This window comes from Lathamus discolor, chromosome 6 (assembly GCF_037157495.1).
Source record: "Lathamus discolor isolate bLatDis1 chromosome 6, bLatDis1.hap1, whole genome shotgun sequence".
Classification (NCBI taxonomy): domain Eukaryota; kingdom Metazoa; phylum Chordata; class Aves; order Psittaciformes; family Psittacidae; genus Lathamus; species Lathamus discolor.
This window is the reverse complement of record NC_088889.1, coordinates 37950439-37968110: the sequence shown is the minus strand read 5'-3', so window position 1 is coordinate 37968110 and position 17672 is coordinate 37950439. Positions and strand designations below refer to the sequence as shown.

The following is a 17672-nucleotide window of genomic DNA, read 5'->3' as shown; positions in this document are numbered from 1 at the left end:
GCTTGCAGAAGAGCCACATGTTTTGCAAGAAACTGTTTGCATGAGTAGTTAAAACTGGTTACAAGAGAAAGTCTCGTAAATAGCAAAAAGTAAAAGCTTTTTTCAACAGATCCTGTGACTTTGCGATGTATTTGTCATAGATAGAGCTTACTGTTTTGAGCTACAAGGGTAGCATCTTCCTCTTATCATTAGCCTCTGCTGTGAACTGAACCTCATAAGAAGGTATTTACTCATGTAGGCAAAAAAGCTGGATACCAGCTCAGGATCTAGCTGTAAAGATTGCAAGTTGAGGAGACTTCTTTTTCCCCCTGTGTGAGTGCTCACCAGCTGTATCCTTCCAGTGTCTTTTTAACCCCTCTACTATTTTTTTGGTTAAACACTTGAGAAGCAAACTGAGTGACAGTTACTTCTTAGATGAGCGTGTTTTCCTGCCTATTTTACAATCAATGCCTTGTGGCTGTTAAATCTGTATCCTACCCTAAGGAGCACTGACCTGGAAGAGTCAATGGCATTATTTTTTAATTTTTTTTTGGTTGTTGTTTTCTTCAGCAATGTAATCATTCCCGGACTTCTGGTTTGGATGTAATTACCTTAAGTATGTTGTGACTGACAGTGGTGTGTGCTCATTTGATTCAGACATAGTTGTTGACACAGAATGGTTTTAGGAGGGAAAGGCTGGAAAAAATGGTGGTTTTGATCTAGTTGACTTATTCCTTAAGTCTCCTGGTTTTTCCAGTCTTGTATTCTTTGTTGTTCTGCAGCCAAGCCAGATTGTCCTGGAAGACAACATCCTGGTTTCTCGTTACATCAGCAACCCCTTGCTCATAGATGGTAAGTATGTTTAGGAATTGCTTTTCTCTCTTCTCCTAGCCCCACACATGAGGATCTCTGCAACCTTTGCAGGAACTTAGTTGAATAATTGGGTGGTCTATCTTTCTCTGGTACTGGAAAAATGTAACTAGAAAATTCCTTAAAATCTAGAAGCTTTTCAACTGGAAAAGTTTCAGGCATCTATGCCAATAGCAGATAATGGCTTATTGCTCTTGGGGTCTGTTGAAATTCCTCATCTGGATACGATGTCTGAAAAATACTTAAGTCACCGCCTCTTGACAACTGTATTTCAGATTTCAAGTTTGATGTGCGCCTCTATGTTCTGGTTACATCCTATGATCCACTTGTCATCTATCTCTATGAGGAAGGATTGGCCAGGTAAGGAAAACTTCTTTTGCTGTGATCCAGAGATGTTTTGGCTTGCCTCTGTAATCTAGACACAATAGCAAATGAGGGAAGTGCCAGTTAAGGAGTTCTGCGAAGTTTAAATATATCATACCTCATTATGCTGTGTCCATAACTTTATATAGACTATAGGATCTTTAAGTGAGGGACTTTCTTACATATATAATAAATAAAGCAAGCTTTCAACTCTTAAATGTTGAACAGCCACACACACTATGATTGGTGTTTTCACTTTCAAGGTTGGGTTCTTCTTGAGACTGTCTTTGGATTCTTGGTGTTTTTGCACCAATTATCCATCCACTCTGGTGAAGGGAGTCTAAACATTCTCAATTCCTGCTTAATCCTAAAAACAAAAGGTGTTGAAGACCTGTTGTTTATATTTGCTTTTGTTTTACTACTTTCAATTGTTCTTCTAAATTTTAGGTCAGTGTTCCTGTTTTCTACAGTGTTGAGTAAGTGGGTTTAGACTAGTTCACTGTTCTTATTCTGCAAGATGTCAGTTTCCTTTTGCATACAAGTCATGAAAAGATACTTAAGATTCCCAGGAGGAACACTTACCTACCAAAAATTATAAAGTTTAACTAAATACCTGTCTACAGTAACTAGTACATTTGAAATAATCACCTCTCTGAATTTCCAACAGATCAGAAATTTAACTGTAGTAGTGTTTGAGAAGAGATCATCATAGAACTGTCTGCAACAGTTTTAAGCAACGCTGAATCTTACAAGCACATCTGACATACCAGAAAGAATATCTCTGGGTTTCGAGCCTGCATAGCTCTGACTTAGGCAGATACTAAATCCAACTTACCTTTATCCAAAGTGGATATTGGATCCAAAAGGATATATTAATAATGATCTCAGAAGAAATATCCTCCTTTAAATTGACAGCTGAAGGGGATCTGCTTGTGTTGTGCTGTGCCCCTGCCTGCAAAGACAATGTGAACAGATTGTTTCCCTAAAGGAGAACAGGAAGGGGTAGCTCATCTTGGTTAGTGGAAAACTTGATGACTATATTCACTTTAGAAAAGGAGCCTTAAACATGCCTGGCATGTAAGAGTTTACTCTTGGGAATCAACAATTAAATTATTAGTTGCTAATATTGAATGTTAGCGGCAAGCGAAGAGGGAAACGATACCATTGATTGAATATATGAGTAGATTGCTAGGATGCTCTGAAAATGGGGAGTGCATAGCAGGCCTCCCAAATACGATTTGCACCATTCTTGATGTCTTACAAATAGTTCTGCTGATCCTGTTATAACTGAGTTTACTTCTGGAAAAATCCATCCGTGTAAGAGGCAAATGTTCTACTCTGGGGCAAGTGTGCAAAGTCTATGATAAATAACATTTTTGTCTCTAACAGCAGAATAACATGTTTTGCTTAAGAATCCAGTGGCTCCGCGTTTCTTATCTCTCACCAACTGAATTTGTATGTTCCACATAGAAGAGGACTGTTTTGTAAAGTTGGTGGTCTGCCAGAAAAGGAGTGCTATTGGGAAACCATAAGATATAATGATCTTTAAAAGGAACAGACTTCATATAAAACATAGACATGATGATGTTTGATTAGATACTTCCTTAGGTCTGGCTTCTCTTTGCACAGTTAGGCTTGTCATGTAGCTAACATGATGTAGAGGGGACAAAGGGAGAGCAGTGGATGGCATGGCTTGAGACTCAAGCACTCAAATGGCCCTTGTGAAACCACTTTTCAGTTGAATCCTTTTGAGTGATAGGTAGAAACTTACTGCAACTATAAGTTTTCTTTCTGGGTATCCATCCAAAAGCTTTTTTCTTAATATTTCTAGACTCTCCATCTGGGTAAGATCCCATGTGGCAGTAGTACTTGTAAATCACTTTTCAGTGTTCCAAAATCCTTAAGTCTTTAGTGTGTTTAGACTCCATTTGTTTAAACTATAATCAAAGCTAGAGCATGTGTTGTCCACATACATGACAAGTGGAACATATGTTCAGGACACCACAGTGTTACTAATGGTACTTAGTCTTTCCTTCAAATTGCATCCCATCTTACAGCTCTCTTTGAGAGGCAGCTAGTATATGGAGACTAAATGTGGCACTTGGTATCTTAATGCTGCTCTGTGATATGGTGAGCTCTACCAGTATAACTGTGGGATGGTGTAGAGGGAATAATGAGATGTTATCTCTGGTCAAAGGACAGTCCTGACTCTGGAGGATACTTACAGTTCTGTTACTGAACTTCAGCTGCTCACTACACAATTTCAGCTGTAGCCTCAGCTATGGCTAGAGGCTTGTACCAAAACTTATAGTTGAATGCTTTCAGATTAAAGGTATAAGCTTATTCCAATCAATATCTTTAATTACTCTAAAGCTTTTCCCCCTCTTCTGTGGTCGTAGAGTTGGTATGTTTGTGCAGCATGTGCTGGCAAGCTCTTGTTGCTCATGCTTGAGTGTTGCTCTCTAGAGGCTGACAGAAAACTTTAGGTGGGCTGTTCTGTATGGCCTCCAGATGGCACTAGTAGTCCTTAGCTTTAGCGTTTTGGGTTTTCCCATACCGTTTTCAAATTTGGTTGGTGGAGAGGTAAGGAACCTGGAGCTACTGGATTCTGGCTTCCTATGTTGCTTTTCTGCTTTCCATTTAACAATTTAGGTTAAGTGCTGTGAGAGACCCTTTTATTGCCTCACACAGTGTGATGCTATGGTTTAAAGCTAGGCCAAAATTTTAGCTGTGCAGGGAGGGAGGAATGCTTTAATGGCTGCGAGTGAAGCTGGTTTTTATTCTTGAGGAAAAAAACCCAAACAAGACACTGCTTGAACGTGGAAGCAATTTGAAGCAGAGAACTGGGAGGTAAGATCAGGACCTGTAATTAGTGGGTGTATTGAAGCAATCTGAGGGGAAACCCACCAGCAGGCAAGAAGAATCTTTTTTCAGGACCTCCACTAGTGCTGTGGTGCACTATGGTGACTTCCATCTTTTGAATTTGCCTTTTGAAGGTAGGTAGTTTCTGAAGTATAGTCAGTGTGACCTCATGGGTTGTTCTTTTAAGTTTCTTTTCCCCTTTTTCTTAGTTTGGCTGAAAGGTTATGTTCCTCTCTAGTGTTATGCTTTGCGTATTCAAAGTAGAAAAGGACCCTGACTATTTCAGTGAAGTTGATGACCTCTGCCACAAGAAGAGTGCTCTTGGGAAACCATTAAATATAATGATCTTTAAAAGGAACAGACTTTAACACACATTTGTGATGTTTGATTAGATACTTCCTTAAGTCTGGTTTCTCTTGGCACAGCTAGACTGTTCATGATATAGTCTAGAGTGGAATTGGAGGCTTCAGTGCTGAGGAGAAGAAGGGGTTATGAATCCAGTATGTGTAACTTGTCTCACTTTCCACATGGAAGACTGTAGAAAATGTTTACTTTGAAGTATCCTCTGAAAGAATATTGGGTAGAAGTTAGTGCTGATGTTGAGTAGGTTGCTTTTGTAGCCATTTCCACCTGGAATAAGCTGTATTTAGTAGAGATGGAGTCTTAGGTCAGCAGAGTCAGGTATCAGGCTTCTGTAGTGTTACTAAGTATAGTATCAGTGAATGTGCTCTATATTATCATCTTTCATTACAATACTACTTTTCTGGTATTGCCTCCCTCAAACTCTATCAAGCTTTCTCTTGAATATTTTGGACCTAGTCCACCTCTAGAAGTAATGTTGCTAATAGATTGATTTGTGGATATTCAGTGATCTATTTGGAAGGAGTGGGGTGGTTGGTTTTATTTTTTATTTTTTCCCTCTTGAAGTGTGAAATAACACTGAAGCTGTACTTAAGGCATAAAGCAGCACTAGGTGACTTAAGATCCTTGTCTGTTGGATTAACAAATGTGCTGTTGAACAGTTTTCTAGTACATACTTAAAAAGTAGACAGTATGCTGCTGTACATCTGTGAAGCTGGTAGATATTTCATAATCTGGAGCTAGAAAGGGCAATTATTGTTTAGATGGGCTATCTGTGATTCACATCCTGGAGAAATGCAGCTGGGACCTTTGCGTCAAAGGTATGGGTTGGGAGAATGAGATGGTCTTGGAAAGCTTGGTCCAGGGTAGTTGCAATCCAAGAGTACAGCATACACTAGGATCTGCTTGGCTGGAGAGCAGCTCTGTGGAAAGGGACCTGGGCATCATGGTGGACAACAAGCTCCGTTTGAGTGAACAGTGTGCATCTGTGGCAAAGACAGCAGGATGCTGGGGTACATCAACAAGGGCATCACCAGTGGAGATAAAGATGGCGTTATCTCACTCAGTACTTGTCAGGCTACATCATAGAATCATAGAATAGTTAGGGTTGGAAAGGACCTCAAGATCATCTAGTTCCAACCCCCCTGCCATGGACAGGGACACCTCTCACTAAACCATCCAACACAAGGCTTCATCCAACCTGGCCTTGAACACCGCCAGGGATGGAGCACTCACAACCTCCCTGGGCAACCTATTCCAGTGTCTCACCACCCTAACAGGAAGGAATTTCCTCCTTATATCCAATTTAAACTTCCCCTGTTTAAGTTTTAACCCATTACCCCTTGTCCTGTCACTACAGTCCCTGACAGAGTCCCTCCCCAGCATCCCTATAGGCCCCCTTCAGGTACTGGAAGACTGCTGTGAGATCTGCACGCAGCCTTCTCTTCTCCAGGCTGAAAAGCCCTAACTTCCTCAGCCTGTCTTCATACGGGAGGTGCTCCAGTCCCTGATCATCCTCGTGGCCCTCCTCTGGACTTGTTCCAGCAGTTCCATGTCCTTTTTATGTTGAGGACACCAGACATCTGGGATACTGTGTTCAGTTTTTGTCCCCATTATACAAAAAAGATGTGGCCAGGCTGGAGAGGGTCTGGAGAAGAGCCACAAAGGTGATCAAAGGACTGGGAAGCCCGCCATGAGGAAAGGCTGAGAGAGCTGGGTTTGCTCAGTCTTGAGAAAAGAAGGCTCAGAGGAGACCTTGTCACCATGTTCCAGTATTTAAAGGGTGGCTACAAAGGAGATGGAGACTCCCTTTTTAAAAGGAGTCACATGGGAAAGACAGGGGCATAATGGGCACAATTTACTCCTAGGGAGATTCTGATTGGACAAGAGGAGGAAAATTTTTCACAATGAGAACAATCGGTCCTGAGGGAACTGGCAGATGAAGTTTCCAAGCCATTCTCTGTCGTATTTGAGAAGGCACAGCAGTCTCGTGAAGTTCCTACTGACTGGAAGAGGGGTAATATAGCCCCCATTTTTAAAAAAGGAAAACCTGAGGAACTGCAGGCTAATCAGTCTTACCTTGGTGCCCAGCAAGACTGTGGAGCAGATCCTCCTGGAAACTATGCTAAGGCACATGGAAAATTAGGAGGTTGTTGGTGAGAGTCAGCATAGCTTCAGTAGGGGCAAATTGTTCCTGGCAAACTTGGTGGCATTCTACAATAGGATGACAGCATTAGTGGATAAGGGAAGAGTGACTGATGTCATCTCGCTGGACGTGAGCAAAGCATTTGGTACTGTCCTGCATGACATCCTTGTCCCTTACACTGGAGAGACATGGATTTGATGGATGGACAGCTTGCTGGATAAGGAGTTGGCTGGGTGGTCACACTCAGAGTTCTGGTCTCATCCCTGGCAGTGTTCAAGGCCAGGTGGGATGAGGCGTTGAGCAAACTGGTCTAGTGGAAGGTGTCCCTGCCCATAGCAGGAGGCTTGGAACCAGGTTATCTTTAAGGCTCCTTCCAACCCAAATTATTCTGTGTTGTTCCTGTGAACTATTTGAATAATTTTCTCCATCTCTGGTTAAAGAAACTCTGCAATCATAGAGATATTACCAAAAGCTCTTTCTATGTTTAGTTATTGCCTTACAAGCTTTGGCTCCTATTCATACTCAGTTGCTAACTGATACATCAGGTGGATGTTGTGGAAAATAATCATATTAGAGAAAGGGGTTGTGATGGTGTCTAGACTTCTGTTTTCTGTCCTGTACTGCAAGGGAACTGTGTTGCAGGTGGCTTTTTGGAGTCCAGAACTTAATAGAGTTAAAAATGGAAATATCTGTATATTTCCTCTACCAGTTCTAGTCCATTGAACAATTCCCTTAGGGTGTCTTGTTTCTTTTCATCCTGATTTTAACAGCGGTTAGTGGGAACCAAGAAGAGAATTGAATGGTGCAAACAATGTTCTATGTCATGTTAATTCCCTAAACAAAGTGGTGGTTAACAGACTAACAGGGAAGCAAAGTCTAATACATGGGAAGGGGAGAGAAGAGGGTCTGAGAATGTGACTTCAAGCATAAGATGTGTAGAACGTGCTTGTAGAAACACTACGCTGGTTATTTCCAGGGTGTTCAGACAGGAACTCTGTGTGCAGCCATGGAAAAGGCTATCGTAATGTGTGCTTTTTCCATAACCCCTTTTTGAGAGAAAGGGTTATGGAAAGGTTTTTTCCGTCTTTTCAGTTGAGGGTCTTTTTAGTTCTCCACCTCCTTTTCCAGGCCCCAGTGAGATGTCTCAAATAAGCATTCCAGAGCTGCCAAGTTTCATGCAAAACCATGTAACATATTATGTAAATATTTAATGATCCAGTTATATATTTCCAAAATGACTTGCATATGATAAGCTTTACCTTGTCGGACAATTTCCTGAAGTGATGCTGGGGATAAGGCAAAGAGCTGTGTATAACCTGTTGGGTAGTGTTCTCCCTGAATGCATGGTAGTGAAAGGGTAGGTTGTTTGGGTTAAGAAGGTGTAGCAGTGTGGGTTAGGGTCTGATCCAAGTTTGATGTGGTGTGATGGATTTGGGTATTTCTGGAGGTAAGTGTGGCTTCTGTAACGTGTTTTGCAGATTGCTAGGTCAACAGGGAGAAGTGCTGCATCTCACTTGTGTAGTAGGTGGCCTGCTGAAGGTGGAGGTCAAGCTTGCTTGTCAGACTTATAGTGAACTTGTAAAACTTGGGGAGGGAAGGCAGTAATCTGTCAGGATCTGAATGCCATAGGTGACTTTAGGTGACTTTTAACAGGGGAAGTCAGAGGTGTGACAGGGAGGCAGAGAGCTGGGACGCCTCTAGATGATGTACTGTTAAGTCTGGAGGTTGAGAGTACTTCTGGATTCTGAAGGAATTAGTAAGGAGTTCTCCCTTGATTTTGCTGTTCCTGCTGCCACTACTGCCACCTTAGTGCTTGCTTTTGATTGCTTTTCCCCTCTCTCTGATCCAAGAGAAAGTGCAGCCAGAGGAAAGGCAAATGTGCTGTTGTACAGAGAGTAAGCTCTGTAGCACTGTGTAGTTGCTGGTAAAAGGAACCAGTTGTTGTCTTAATCCAAGCTGGTGTGCACCTGTGTGGCTTGGCTGTGAGTAGCTGAGACTTGGGCAGGTGTGTCAGAACAGTTGAATAGACCTGTGTCCCTTTTCTAGTTTAAATTTTGGACTTGGAAGTGAAGGGCATGTCCTCTCTCCTGCTGTGGAAAGAGAAGCTGCAGTAAAAGGGAGGGAGGTTGCCAGGGCTGTTAGCAATACTGCTGCTGCTTCTACTATTGCTGCTGCCAGGGAGGCTGTATTGTTGGCAGGAGTTTGTGTGGAAACTGAACTATGTACAGCCAGCCTCAGTTTAACCCTTCCAATTTCCAGCTCCAGTTTTGGGGTAGAAGATGTCCCATGGTATTAATACTTAGAGGCTTTTGGAATCTAATCTCTTGTGTATCATCCTAGTAGGTGTCCTTTCCCTTTCCTCAGGTTTTAAAAAGACAGGATTCATTAGATGGGGAGGATCTTTCGGAGAAGGGAAATATAGTAAGGCCAGGGAAACAAGTTAATGAAGGTGAATATCTTTGATATCACTTGTTAATTCAGTTTAGAAAGTGAATAGAAGCAGTACGTAACATAAAGATGGAGGAAGCATTTCCTATGTTCTTGCTGCTGTGAGCTCTATTATCTCTATGTGTTAACTATCACAGAGGTGACCCAAGCGTAATACTGTGATAGGGGACCATTTCTCCTGCATCTTCCTGCTGTTTCCCCAGCCTGCGTCAAGTCCATTGCCTGGTGAAAGAGAGCTCAGTCAATACAGGGGAAATCCAACTTTAGAAACCTGTAGTTAGAAGCTGCATTATGAGAAATCAAATCTGAATTCAGGCCAAACCAGAGTTGATATCCTTTGGATGGTGGCTACAGAATAGAGATCCACTTTTTTCTTGGTTACCTCTGTAATGTTTCACATTGTTAACAATAAGAGCTGCTGGTTTAGATTAAGAGGGGTCAGAAGAATGCACTGAAGTGGCAGGAAGTTTTCCTGTCTAATAGTGGAAAATTTCACCTGTTCCTATTTTTTATTTTTATTTTTATTTTTTCCACTTAAGAAGCCTTACAGGAAAATTCTTCGTAAAAAGAGCAATGTGAGTCCAGTTGTCGATCTGTTCAGACCACACACACTTAACTACCAGCAATACGCAGCAGTGTCGTTTGGTCTCTGCAAGGTCTATGGAGTAGTCCAGAACTTGGAGAAGATCAGATCACAGTGGAGGGAAATAAGAGCTGTTTGAAGCAGAGCAGTAAGAGGTTGTATTAGTGAGCAGAAGATGGCATTTTGAAGAATTTCACTTGATGAAATAGTCTCTGTTGGCTGAAGGTGCGCCTCCACATGTGGACAGTCCATCCTCCCCTTTAGGAATACTCTTGGATTCCTGGCTGATTGCATGCTCCCACATAGCAGTGCCCTCGAGTAATGCTTTGGCTAGGAAACAGTCCTATCCTGGCAGATGATGAACTGGCCACAGTTATTTGTGCCTTCATCACTCTTTGGCTGGGTTATAGGAATATGAGATACCTGGGCATGAAGCCTTTAGTGCTTAGGAAAATAGCTCGTGCAGAATGTTGCAGTATGTGCTTGTTCTAAATTGTGTTACTGGGAAAACATCAGGCTTGCCCTTTATTTTCTGTGCCATCTTACCATGTAGTCTCTATAAATTGCTTTTAGGATTTTGGCCCTTTTAGGTGACGAACATTCTATTCTTAGAACTGGCCAGGAACTGGGAAAGAGAGGGGCACAGAAGGAAATTGACAAAAGAGTGCAGACCCCTCTGAGGCAAATAGCTGAAAGAATGCCCCCTTCCTGCCCCTTCAAGTCAAATTGTCAAAAGAGCAGGGTCCCTGGAATGAGATTGCCCAAAGAGTGGTGCCCCCTGAACAAAATTGTCCTCTGTAAGATTGTAAGGTATCTCAAGAATTTATACTGATGTCGGGTTAACACCTAAAAGAATTTAAAGGGGTTGAAGTTATTCTACTTCTCACTCTTAGTGTAAGCCCTTTCCTCTGACTTTAATGTCTCTAGAAATAACCCGTAAATTTCTGCTGAAAAAAAGGACACTTTGTAGAATGCATGTCTACTGGCTTTCCTGCCCAGAACAAGTGTGGTGGATGAGTATCTTTGTTACAGTGGAAGAAAGATACAGTGTAGTATGTAAAGCTGTAGAACTAGAGAGTGAAGGTCACTAGCTACTCTTTTGGGAGTAGTAACACTCTTGCATCCCAAGCAAGTGTGAAACACAGTGCAAAGGATGTGCGCTATTGCCAGTGTTGTACTTGTGATGTATCACTCCTCTAACATCCAGAGGCTTTTGATAGAGGCTGTAGAAATAACTTGCATTTCCATTTGCAGACTTGTGCTTGAGGCTAGTAAGGTTGTCAAACCAAAGCAAAGCTCTGGGAGAATGTATTAAGCTGATGTTAGATACTGTTGTTTAAAGCTTAAGCTTTTTTGCTAATTGTTTTGAGTCATTAAATGCTTTGTTTGTTTGGTTGGTTTTTAATGCATTGCTGAATTAACCCATGATATCCCTTAAAGATAACAGCATCCTAGTAGAAGAGAAAGTTTATATACTGAGTGCCCTAGAAGCCATTGGAATCCCTTTTGAATAACTAGTTCCTATGGAAAAGTAAATTCTATGGGTGTGGAGCTCAGACCACCTAAAAATTAAGGATGGTCTCTGTAGTAGAAAGCTAATGCAAACATTTGCAAGGTAAGGAAATTCTGTTTAGATGTATTGTCTATGTCTGCCAGGGGTTAATATCCTCGTATTTCTGATGATGTGCATACTTAAAAAAATAAGAAGCAGGTGAGCATGGTGAACCTCATTGCCCTCTGCTTCATGAAATACCCATGTCTTTCTGCAATAGCTTGCTGCTTGTGCTCAGGATCTTCCAAGATCTGGCTGAAAGCACATTATCAACAAGTGCTATTTCAGTGCTAAATCCTGGAAAGTTACAGTTAAACTGAAAAGAAATTCAAATACTTTAAGCTCTGGAAATATGTTTCTTTTTTTTTTTTTCTCCTTTGCTTCTGCTACCTGTGTATTTAAGGATAGATTTAATCTGATGAGTGTCTTCATAGATTTGCTAGTATAGCTCTTCAGAGAGTGCTAGTTCTACAGTGGCTACCAAGTGAGGGCAGTAGTGTCTTCATTTTCACTGAGAAATTAGAATTTTTTTTTTTTCAGTATTTTCTAAAGGAAGGAATTTTTGTGTGTAACTTGTTAGATATCCTGGTATAGTTCAGCTTCTGAACTACAGAAAGTAATAGGGAACGGATGAAGAGATATGACAATAAAGCTAACTGGGGATGTATTCTTTTCTGGACATTAACTTAATTGCACAGCCAGATGCTCCAAATTCCCCTCCCTCTTTCCCTCCTCCATTTTTTTCCTGAGCACTGCCTTCCCTTTCCTGCTTTGGGGCTTCATCCAAATCTACTCTTCTTTTCTTGCAACTAGCCCTGCACTTCTCTGTACTTTCTTTCCCTCTTGCCAGGGCTTCTTACTGTATTGTATGTCTGACTTCCCTTTTACACTTTCTTTACCCCTTTTCTGTCTTTAAGACATTGGCATCTTGTGGTATAGGAGGATGGTCAGAGTGAAAAAGGTTTGGGTTTTTATTTGGGTTTGGGTATGGGTTTTTTTTCCTTGTTAGTTTGTGTGTTTTGGGTTGGCTTTTTTTTAAGCTAGAACATGCTCACTGTTATGAGTTGTAGTGATTAACAGTGGCTTATGCTGGTCATTCTCCAAATAGATGCCCTGGATTCTGCCCTCAATCTTCTGATTTATATATTTTTCTCCAAAGTCTGAGGCCTAAAATATACATTGAAATAGGAATTGTTTATGTGCAGAATAAGAAAATTATTGCAGTTGAACTAGACAGTCATTTTAGGTCCTTTCCAACTAGAACTGTTCTGTGATGTTATAAGCAACTTGTTGGCATTCCCATGGCTGGATATAGGTTTTGCAAATGTCACCACAAATAGTATTATACTCTGCTTAATGCTTGATCAATTATTTTTACTTTTCTTTTTTTTTTTCTTTTCTTTTAAGATGTTTTGTGGCCTGCTCCTAAAATGGAGTCACTGCCCTCTTTCTGTCTTGACTGCATCCTAACACTGTTATCTCTGAAAGAGAGTGTACCTGCATCTGATTGAAAGTTAATTGGAATCTTTCTGTATTTGCTCAAGTGGCTGTTCAGTCAGATCTATGAAGTGACCTGACTTGCTTGTGGCTATGTAATTTCTGGAGATCAAGTAGCTGGAGTGTGCAGCTGGGTGGGTGATGAGCTTTCACCTGCAGCGCATCCTTAGATTGACAAAGGCTGACGGTGCAACTACACGTTTTAGAAAACAACTTTTGCACAAGATGTAAACACTTTAAATTTACAGCTATCAAGGAAAAGTCCTGCACTCTTCCTGGCTGTTGTTTCCATTCTCATGTTGACCCTTTCATTTCTTGTCACAGGTATATATAATCAGTTCTTATCACTGCACAGTGCAAACTGGAATGGATGGGTAGCATGGGCAACTGTACTAGCAGCTGATTGTAGGAAGTTCTTTTTCCCTTCTCCCAGAAGCTTATATTTTATCAGCATTCATTCAATCTCCTCTTAGAGGTGTGCTATTGATAAGATTACTATTTAAATTGCTTCAGTGCAATTTTGAGCTGTATTACTGTTGTCATTTAGGGGCTTGTGATGTCCATTGTGTTGTGTTACCACAAGCATTTCTGTACTCATGCAGTGAACTAGTCTGATAAATAGCTTAGCACAAAAGGCTGGTTTTAGATGGCTTCTGTGCAGGACAGACACTCTTGTGCTCATATTTTGCAGGTAAAATGAAGGTGGATAGTTGGGGAAAGAGAGTACAGATAGCTCAAGTCTGTGTAGCCGCTGTGGGGAGTTAAGCTTATAAAGTTACAGCTTTGTAGCTGGATCAGGGAGTTGATCTACCTTTGTCCTTTCATACCCTTCTCGCACCATAGGATCACAAGAACGGTTATGGTTGGAAAGGACCTTAAGATCATTAAGTTCCAACCCCCCTGCTATGGGCAGGGACACCTCACACTAAACCATGTCACCCAAGGCTTTGTCCAACCTGGCCCTGAACATCACCATCCCTCAACACACTCATGCAAAAACTCTACCCTAGCCCTCCCAAAAAAAACCCCAACCAACACCCAACCAACCAAACAAAAAAAAAACCCCAACAAAAAAGCCCCCAAAACCAACAGCAACAAAATCAACAACAAACAACAAAGAAAAGAAACGAACCAAAGAAAAAAACCCAAACAAATCCCAACCAAAACCAACCAACCAAAACAAAAAACCCCGAAACAAAAAATCCTTCAACCACCTTACAAATCAAAATCCTGGGCTATTTTTCAGCTGGATCAATTTATTGACTCATTTTAACACAAACATCCATGATGGTAGTGTGTGGCTAAGGGAGTGGTGATGGGGTGCCTGGTTACAGTACAGGTAATGCCTTTTTGGTGATCAGGAGATCATCATTGTTTCCATAATAAGTAGGCTGACTTAACTGTAATATTGATGGCTGTAACAGGGCTCATATGGACACTAAATAAGCTTGTAGCAGTGTCTTGTTACTGATTCCAATCTTCCCTACAGTCCATTTCCTTGTACACAGCTAGGTGACATTTTTGAGATACCGAAGGGCTGCATAGTCCCTGAGAATGACAGCACCTTGGAGTAGATGCTGCCTTGTTGGACAAATCGGTCTGGCCTTCAAGTTATACCTAGTTTCCCGGATGCCTTTTGAGAAAGAGGATCGGCTGTTGTAGGCTGGTGTGTAGTTGTTGGTGATAGAATATGTTCCTGGCCTCGGCCTTTCTTAAGGCGTCTTTGAAGTACACAAGAACTGAGCTGTGCTTGTATGAGACTTCAGGAAATATTGACTACGTATGTGGTATGATTGCTCTGAATGTGTGCATTTCCCAGGACCAGTGGATCTTACATATTCATGGTAGGTCCTATTGTGAAATTTGAAGGAACTGTGACACTGACTGTCTAAAATGGAGTGGCATGTTTGGCCAGAATGCCTGAGGACCATAAATCTAAGCAGTCGAGGAAAAAAATGTGCCTATTGTGTACACTGTTAGGCTGTAAAAACTCTAAGGACAACAAATAGAGCTACCTGCTCTAAGATTCCGGAAAAGAAATTAAGTGCACCTGGATGTGGCCCTTAAGAATAAACTGTGGGTTTTTTTTGTGAGGAACGGTTGCATTTGATGAAGTCTCATTACATGCATTCTCTCCCTAGCTGCTGCTGTTGAGTGGTCTGTGTAATAGGCCATATTTAGCAAGGCTGTCACTTGTTCAAGAAATACTGAGAATCTTTATCCCTCTTTACAGGTTTGCAACAGTGAGGTATGACCAAGCATCCAAGAACATTAAAAACCAGTTCATGCACCTGACCAATTACAGTGTCAACAAGAAGAGTGGAGATTATGTCAGGTACTTGGCTGGAAAATGGAACTTGATCTCTAGTGGTTGGGTCAATTTACGTAGATTGGTCTAAGGCTGATGCAAGTCTCTAAAGGAAGGTCAGTGGTGTCAACCTGCTTCTTTCACTTATTTTTAGCTGTGATGATCCTGAGGTAGAGGATTATGGGAGCAAGTGGAGCATGAGTGCAATGCTGAGGTACTTAAAACAAGAGGGGAAAGACACTGCAGGTCAGTACAGATCTTGTTCTTGTATTCCTTTGTTGGATCTTAATCATCTCACTAGTGTGAATCCTAAGTCAGGGAAGAGCAACAGTGGGTCCCATTTAGCACCAGAGCAGGGTGGAGGGAAGCATTGTCCCTTGCAGCTTACTTACTAGAGCTGTGAATTTATTCTCTATCCCCAGAGATGAGGCCTTTCCCTTCCCTTTTGCAAATAATATTCTGAGACTTTCTCAGGGTGTGTTTCTTAATATTTTACCTACATTTCCCGTTTCTTAAGGTCATTCCATTTCTTCTAAAAGCTTCCCTCCCACTACTGCTCCCATGGCCTGTTCAGTCTGATGAGTGACCAACCTCTGGAGAACTGTGCCAGTTTGAATGACTCTTGGATGTGGTGTCATCTTTCCATGGCTCAGGTTTTTGCTGGGTGTTTTCATTTCAGTCTGTGTTTCATATAAAACAGCTCCCTCTTCCACTCCTTTGCCAGGTCTGCTGGGAGTAAGTACATCTGCAGAGCAGAATCCAGGTATATCCTTTAAGGGATAAATTACCTGTGATACCAAAGCATCAGTAACACTACTGACAGCAGCTATGCCCATATCGCAGATGTTGCCAGGGGACGATTAGATGTTGGATGAAGGGGATTTTAATCTGGCTTTTGGATGGGAATAGATATATTTTTTCCCCCATCATGTGTGTGCATTGCTGTCTGATCACTTGCACAGTATATTTTCATTAAGCTATGTACGCATAGTTATTTATATTTATACATTTCCAGACCCCAACCTAAAGTATAAATATGCACTCTTAATAATTAAGTAAACTACTGAGCAATGCAAGCAGGTTTCTCTATCCATTACAAGGCATCTTGCACCTTTCTCTGATGCATCTGGTTCTGGTCATAAGGAGCAGAATGCTGGCTGGGAAATGCTGGCCTTGTCTGGGCTGGCAAGATTTTTGTGCTCTGGGATGTTTATGTGCACTTGGACATTCCCATGCTGTATTGCTTCCACTTAGCTGTCTTCTGGCACAGAAGCTCACATCTGAATTTGCTTGCAAGGTCCTCTAATTTTCAGGTCCCTGCGTGTCATCATCTGAACATGAGAAAAAGTAATCGTAGGCCTAAATTGAACTCTCTAGTCAAGTGGTTTGTACTGGATGTTCTTTGGAACAGGGATTACCCAATGTCTGTGTGGTTTTGCTTTAGGTCTTTGCTTGAACCTCCCTTTGAGGCATGTCCTGTGGTCTCTATTAACTTTTCAGACCAGGGCTCCAGTGTTCTTTCATCCCTTCCTCTATTGCTTGTCCTTGAAAACAGAAAGTAAGTGTCTCAAGCCCAAACCCAGTCTAGAATCGAGGTCTACATCTAGCATACATCCTTTCTTGCCATTTGCTCCCTCTGTCAGGTCAGATTCCTGTTCCTGAGCTGTGTTTACAGGCTCATAAAGGAGGTGAAGAGAGCTCCTTTACTACAACTGCAGATTATCTATGGGTCAGCAGGACTGGGAGCTGTCACCAGGCATATAATTTTGAAATGATTTGTGAATCATGGTATGGGAACAGCTGCTTTAGAGGAAGGTGCAATCACAGAACAGTTATCTCCTCAAAGTCCACAAGAAAAATTTCTGTATTTCAGTGCCTGTGACTTGGCTTCTGTAATTTGAGGGCTTATCTCACTGACCCGCTCTTGTTTAATCCTTCCTAATACTTTGAGTGGGCGATGATCAGACTCCAGCTGACTTGTGCTTATGTGCGTGCCACATGTTTCTGCTTACTCGTACCGTACATATACTCATTTCTGTCATTCTCATTTGTATTTTTGCACTAGGATACTTATGCATGTATCTATATACTTATGCTTGCATGGATTTCCAAGCATGTTATCTTTTGCTTCCATAAGCTCTCACATGCTTTGATTCTCAAAGGTATCTGTCCATACGCATATTCTCATATTTTTTAGACATTGTGTGTTACTTCACAACCTTTTTTTTCCTTATTATTTGTTTTTTATTTTGTTGGGTTTTTTTTTCTCCCTCCCTTCTTGCAGCACTGATGGCCAGTGTGGAGGACCTGATTATCAAGACTGTGATTTCTGCTGAGCTGGCCATTGCCACAGCTTGTAAACATTTCGTTTCACATCGTGACACCTGCTTTGGTAAGGTACTGGGGGCATCTTTGTTGATTGGCTCTTAAGTTTGTTTGAAACTTCCAGCTTTCTGATGCTACAAGGAAACATATATTCCCTATTGCAAGGAAGCCAGACAGTTTTGTTTTGGTTGGTTTTTTTTTTTTCCCCTCAGTATAGGCCTCTGTGAGGGCAGGGGACACAGACTCTCTGTTGCCCTGGTGCCAGTGTCATTCATCAGAATCTCATGCTAGAAAATGTGATGGTAAGGGACTTGAAAGGGAACTGAGGAAATGCTGGAACAGTGAAGTTAGTGACACACTAATGGCCTTGAAAAGGATG

General features: G+C 41.6%; 1 protein-coding gene across 9 annotated transcripts in view; it reads left to right on the top strand.

The window, feature by feature from the left end:
• TTLL5 (tubulin tyrosine ligase like 5) overlaps positions 1 to 17672 on the top strand; it is a 135357-nt gene that overhangs the window by 10110 nt on the left and 107575 nt on the right. For 8 of the 9 annotated variants that reach the window (XR_010614020.1, XM_065686066.1, XM_065686068.1 and 5 more), the window contains exons 8-13: positions 762 to 831; positions 1125 to 1209; positions 14894 to 14995; positions 15123 to 15214; positions 15693 to 15731; positions 17253 to 17360. Coding sequence is in view for 8 of the 9 variants with exons in the window: in XM_065686066.1 (XP_065542138.1) it covers positions 762 to 831; positions 1125 to 1209; positions 14894 to 14995; positions 15123 to 15214; positions 15693 to 15731; positions 17253 to 17360 (496 nt within the window). In the remaining variant the exon portion in view is untranslated. The remainder of the gene's footprint in view (positions 1 to 761; positions 832 to 1124; positions 1210 to 14893; positions 14996 to 15122; positions 15215 to 15692; positions 15732 to 17252; positions 17361 to 17672) is intronic. The other variant, XM_065686067.1, reaches the window with a different exon arrangement.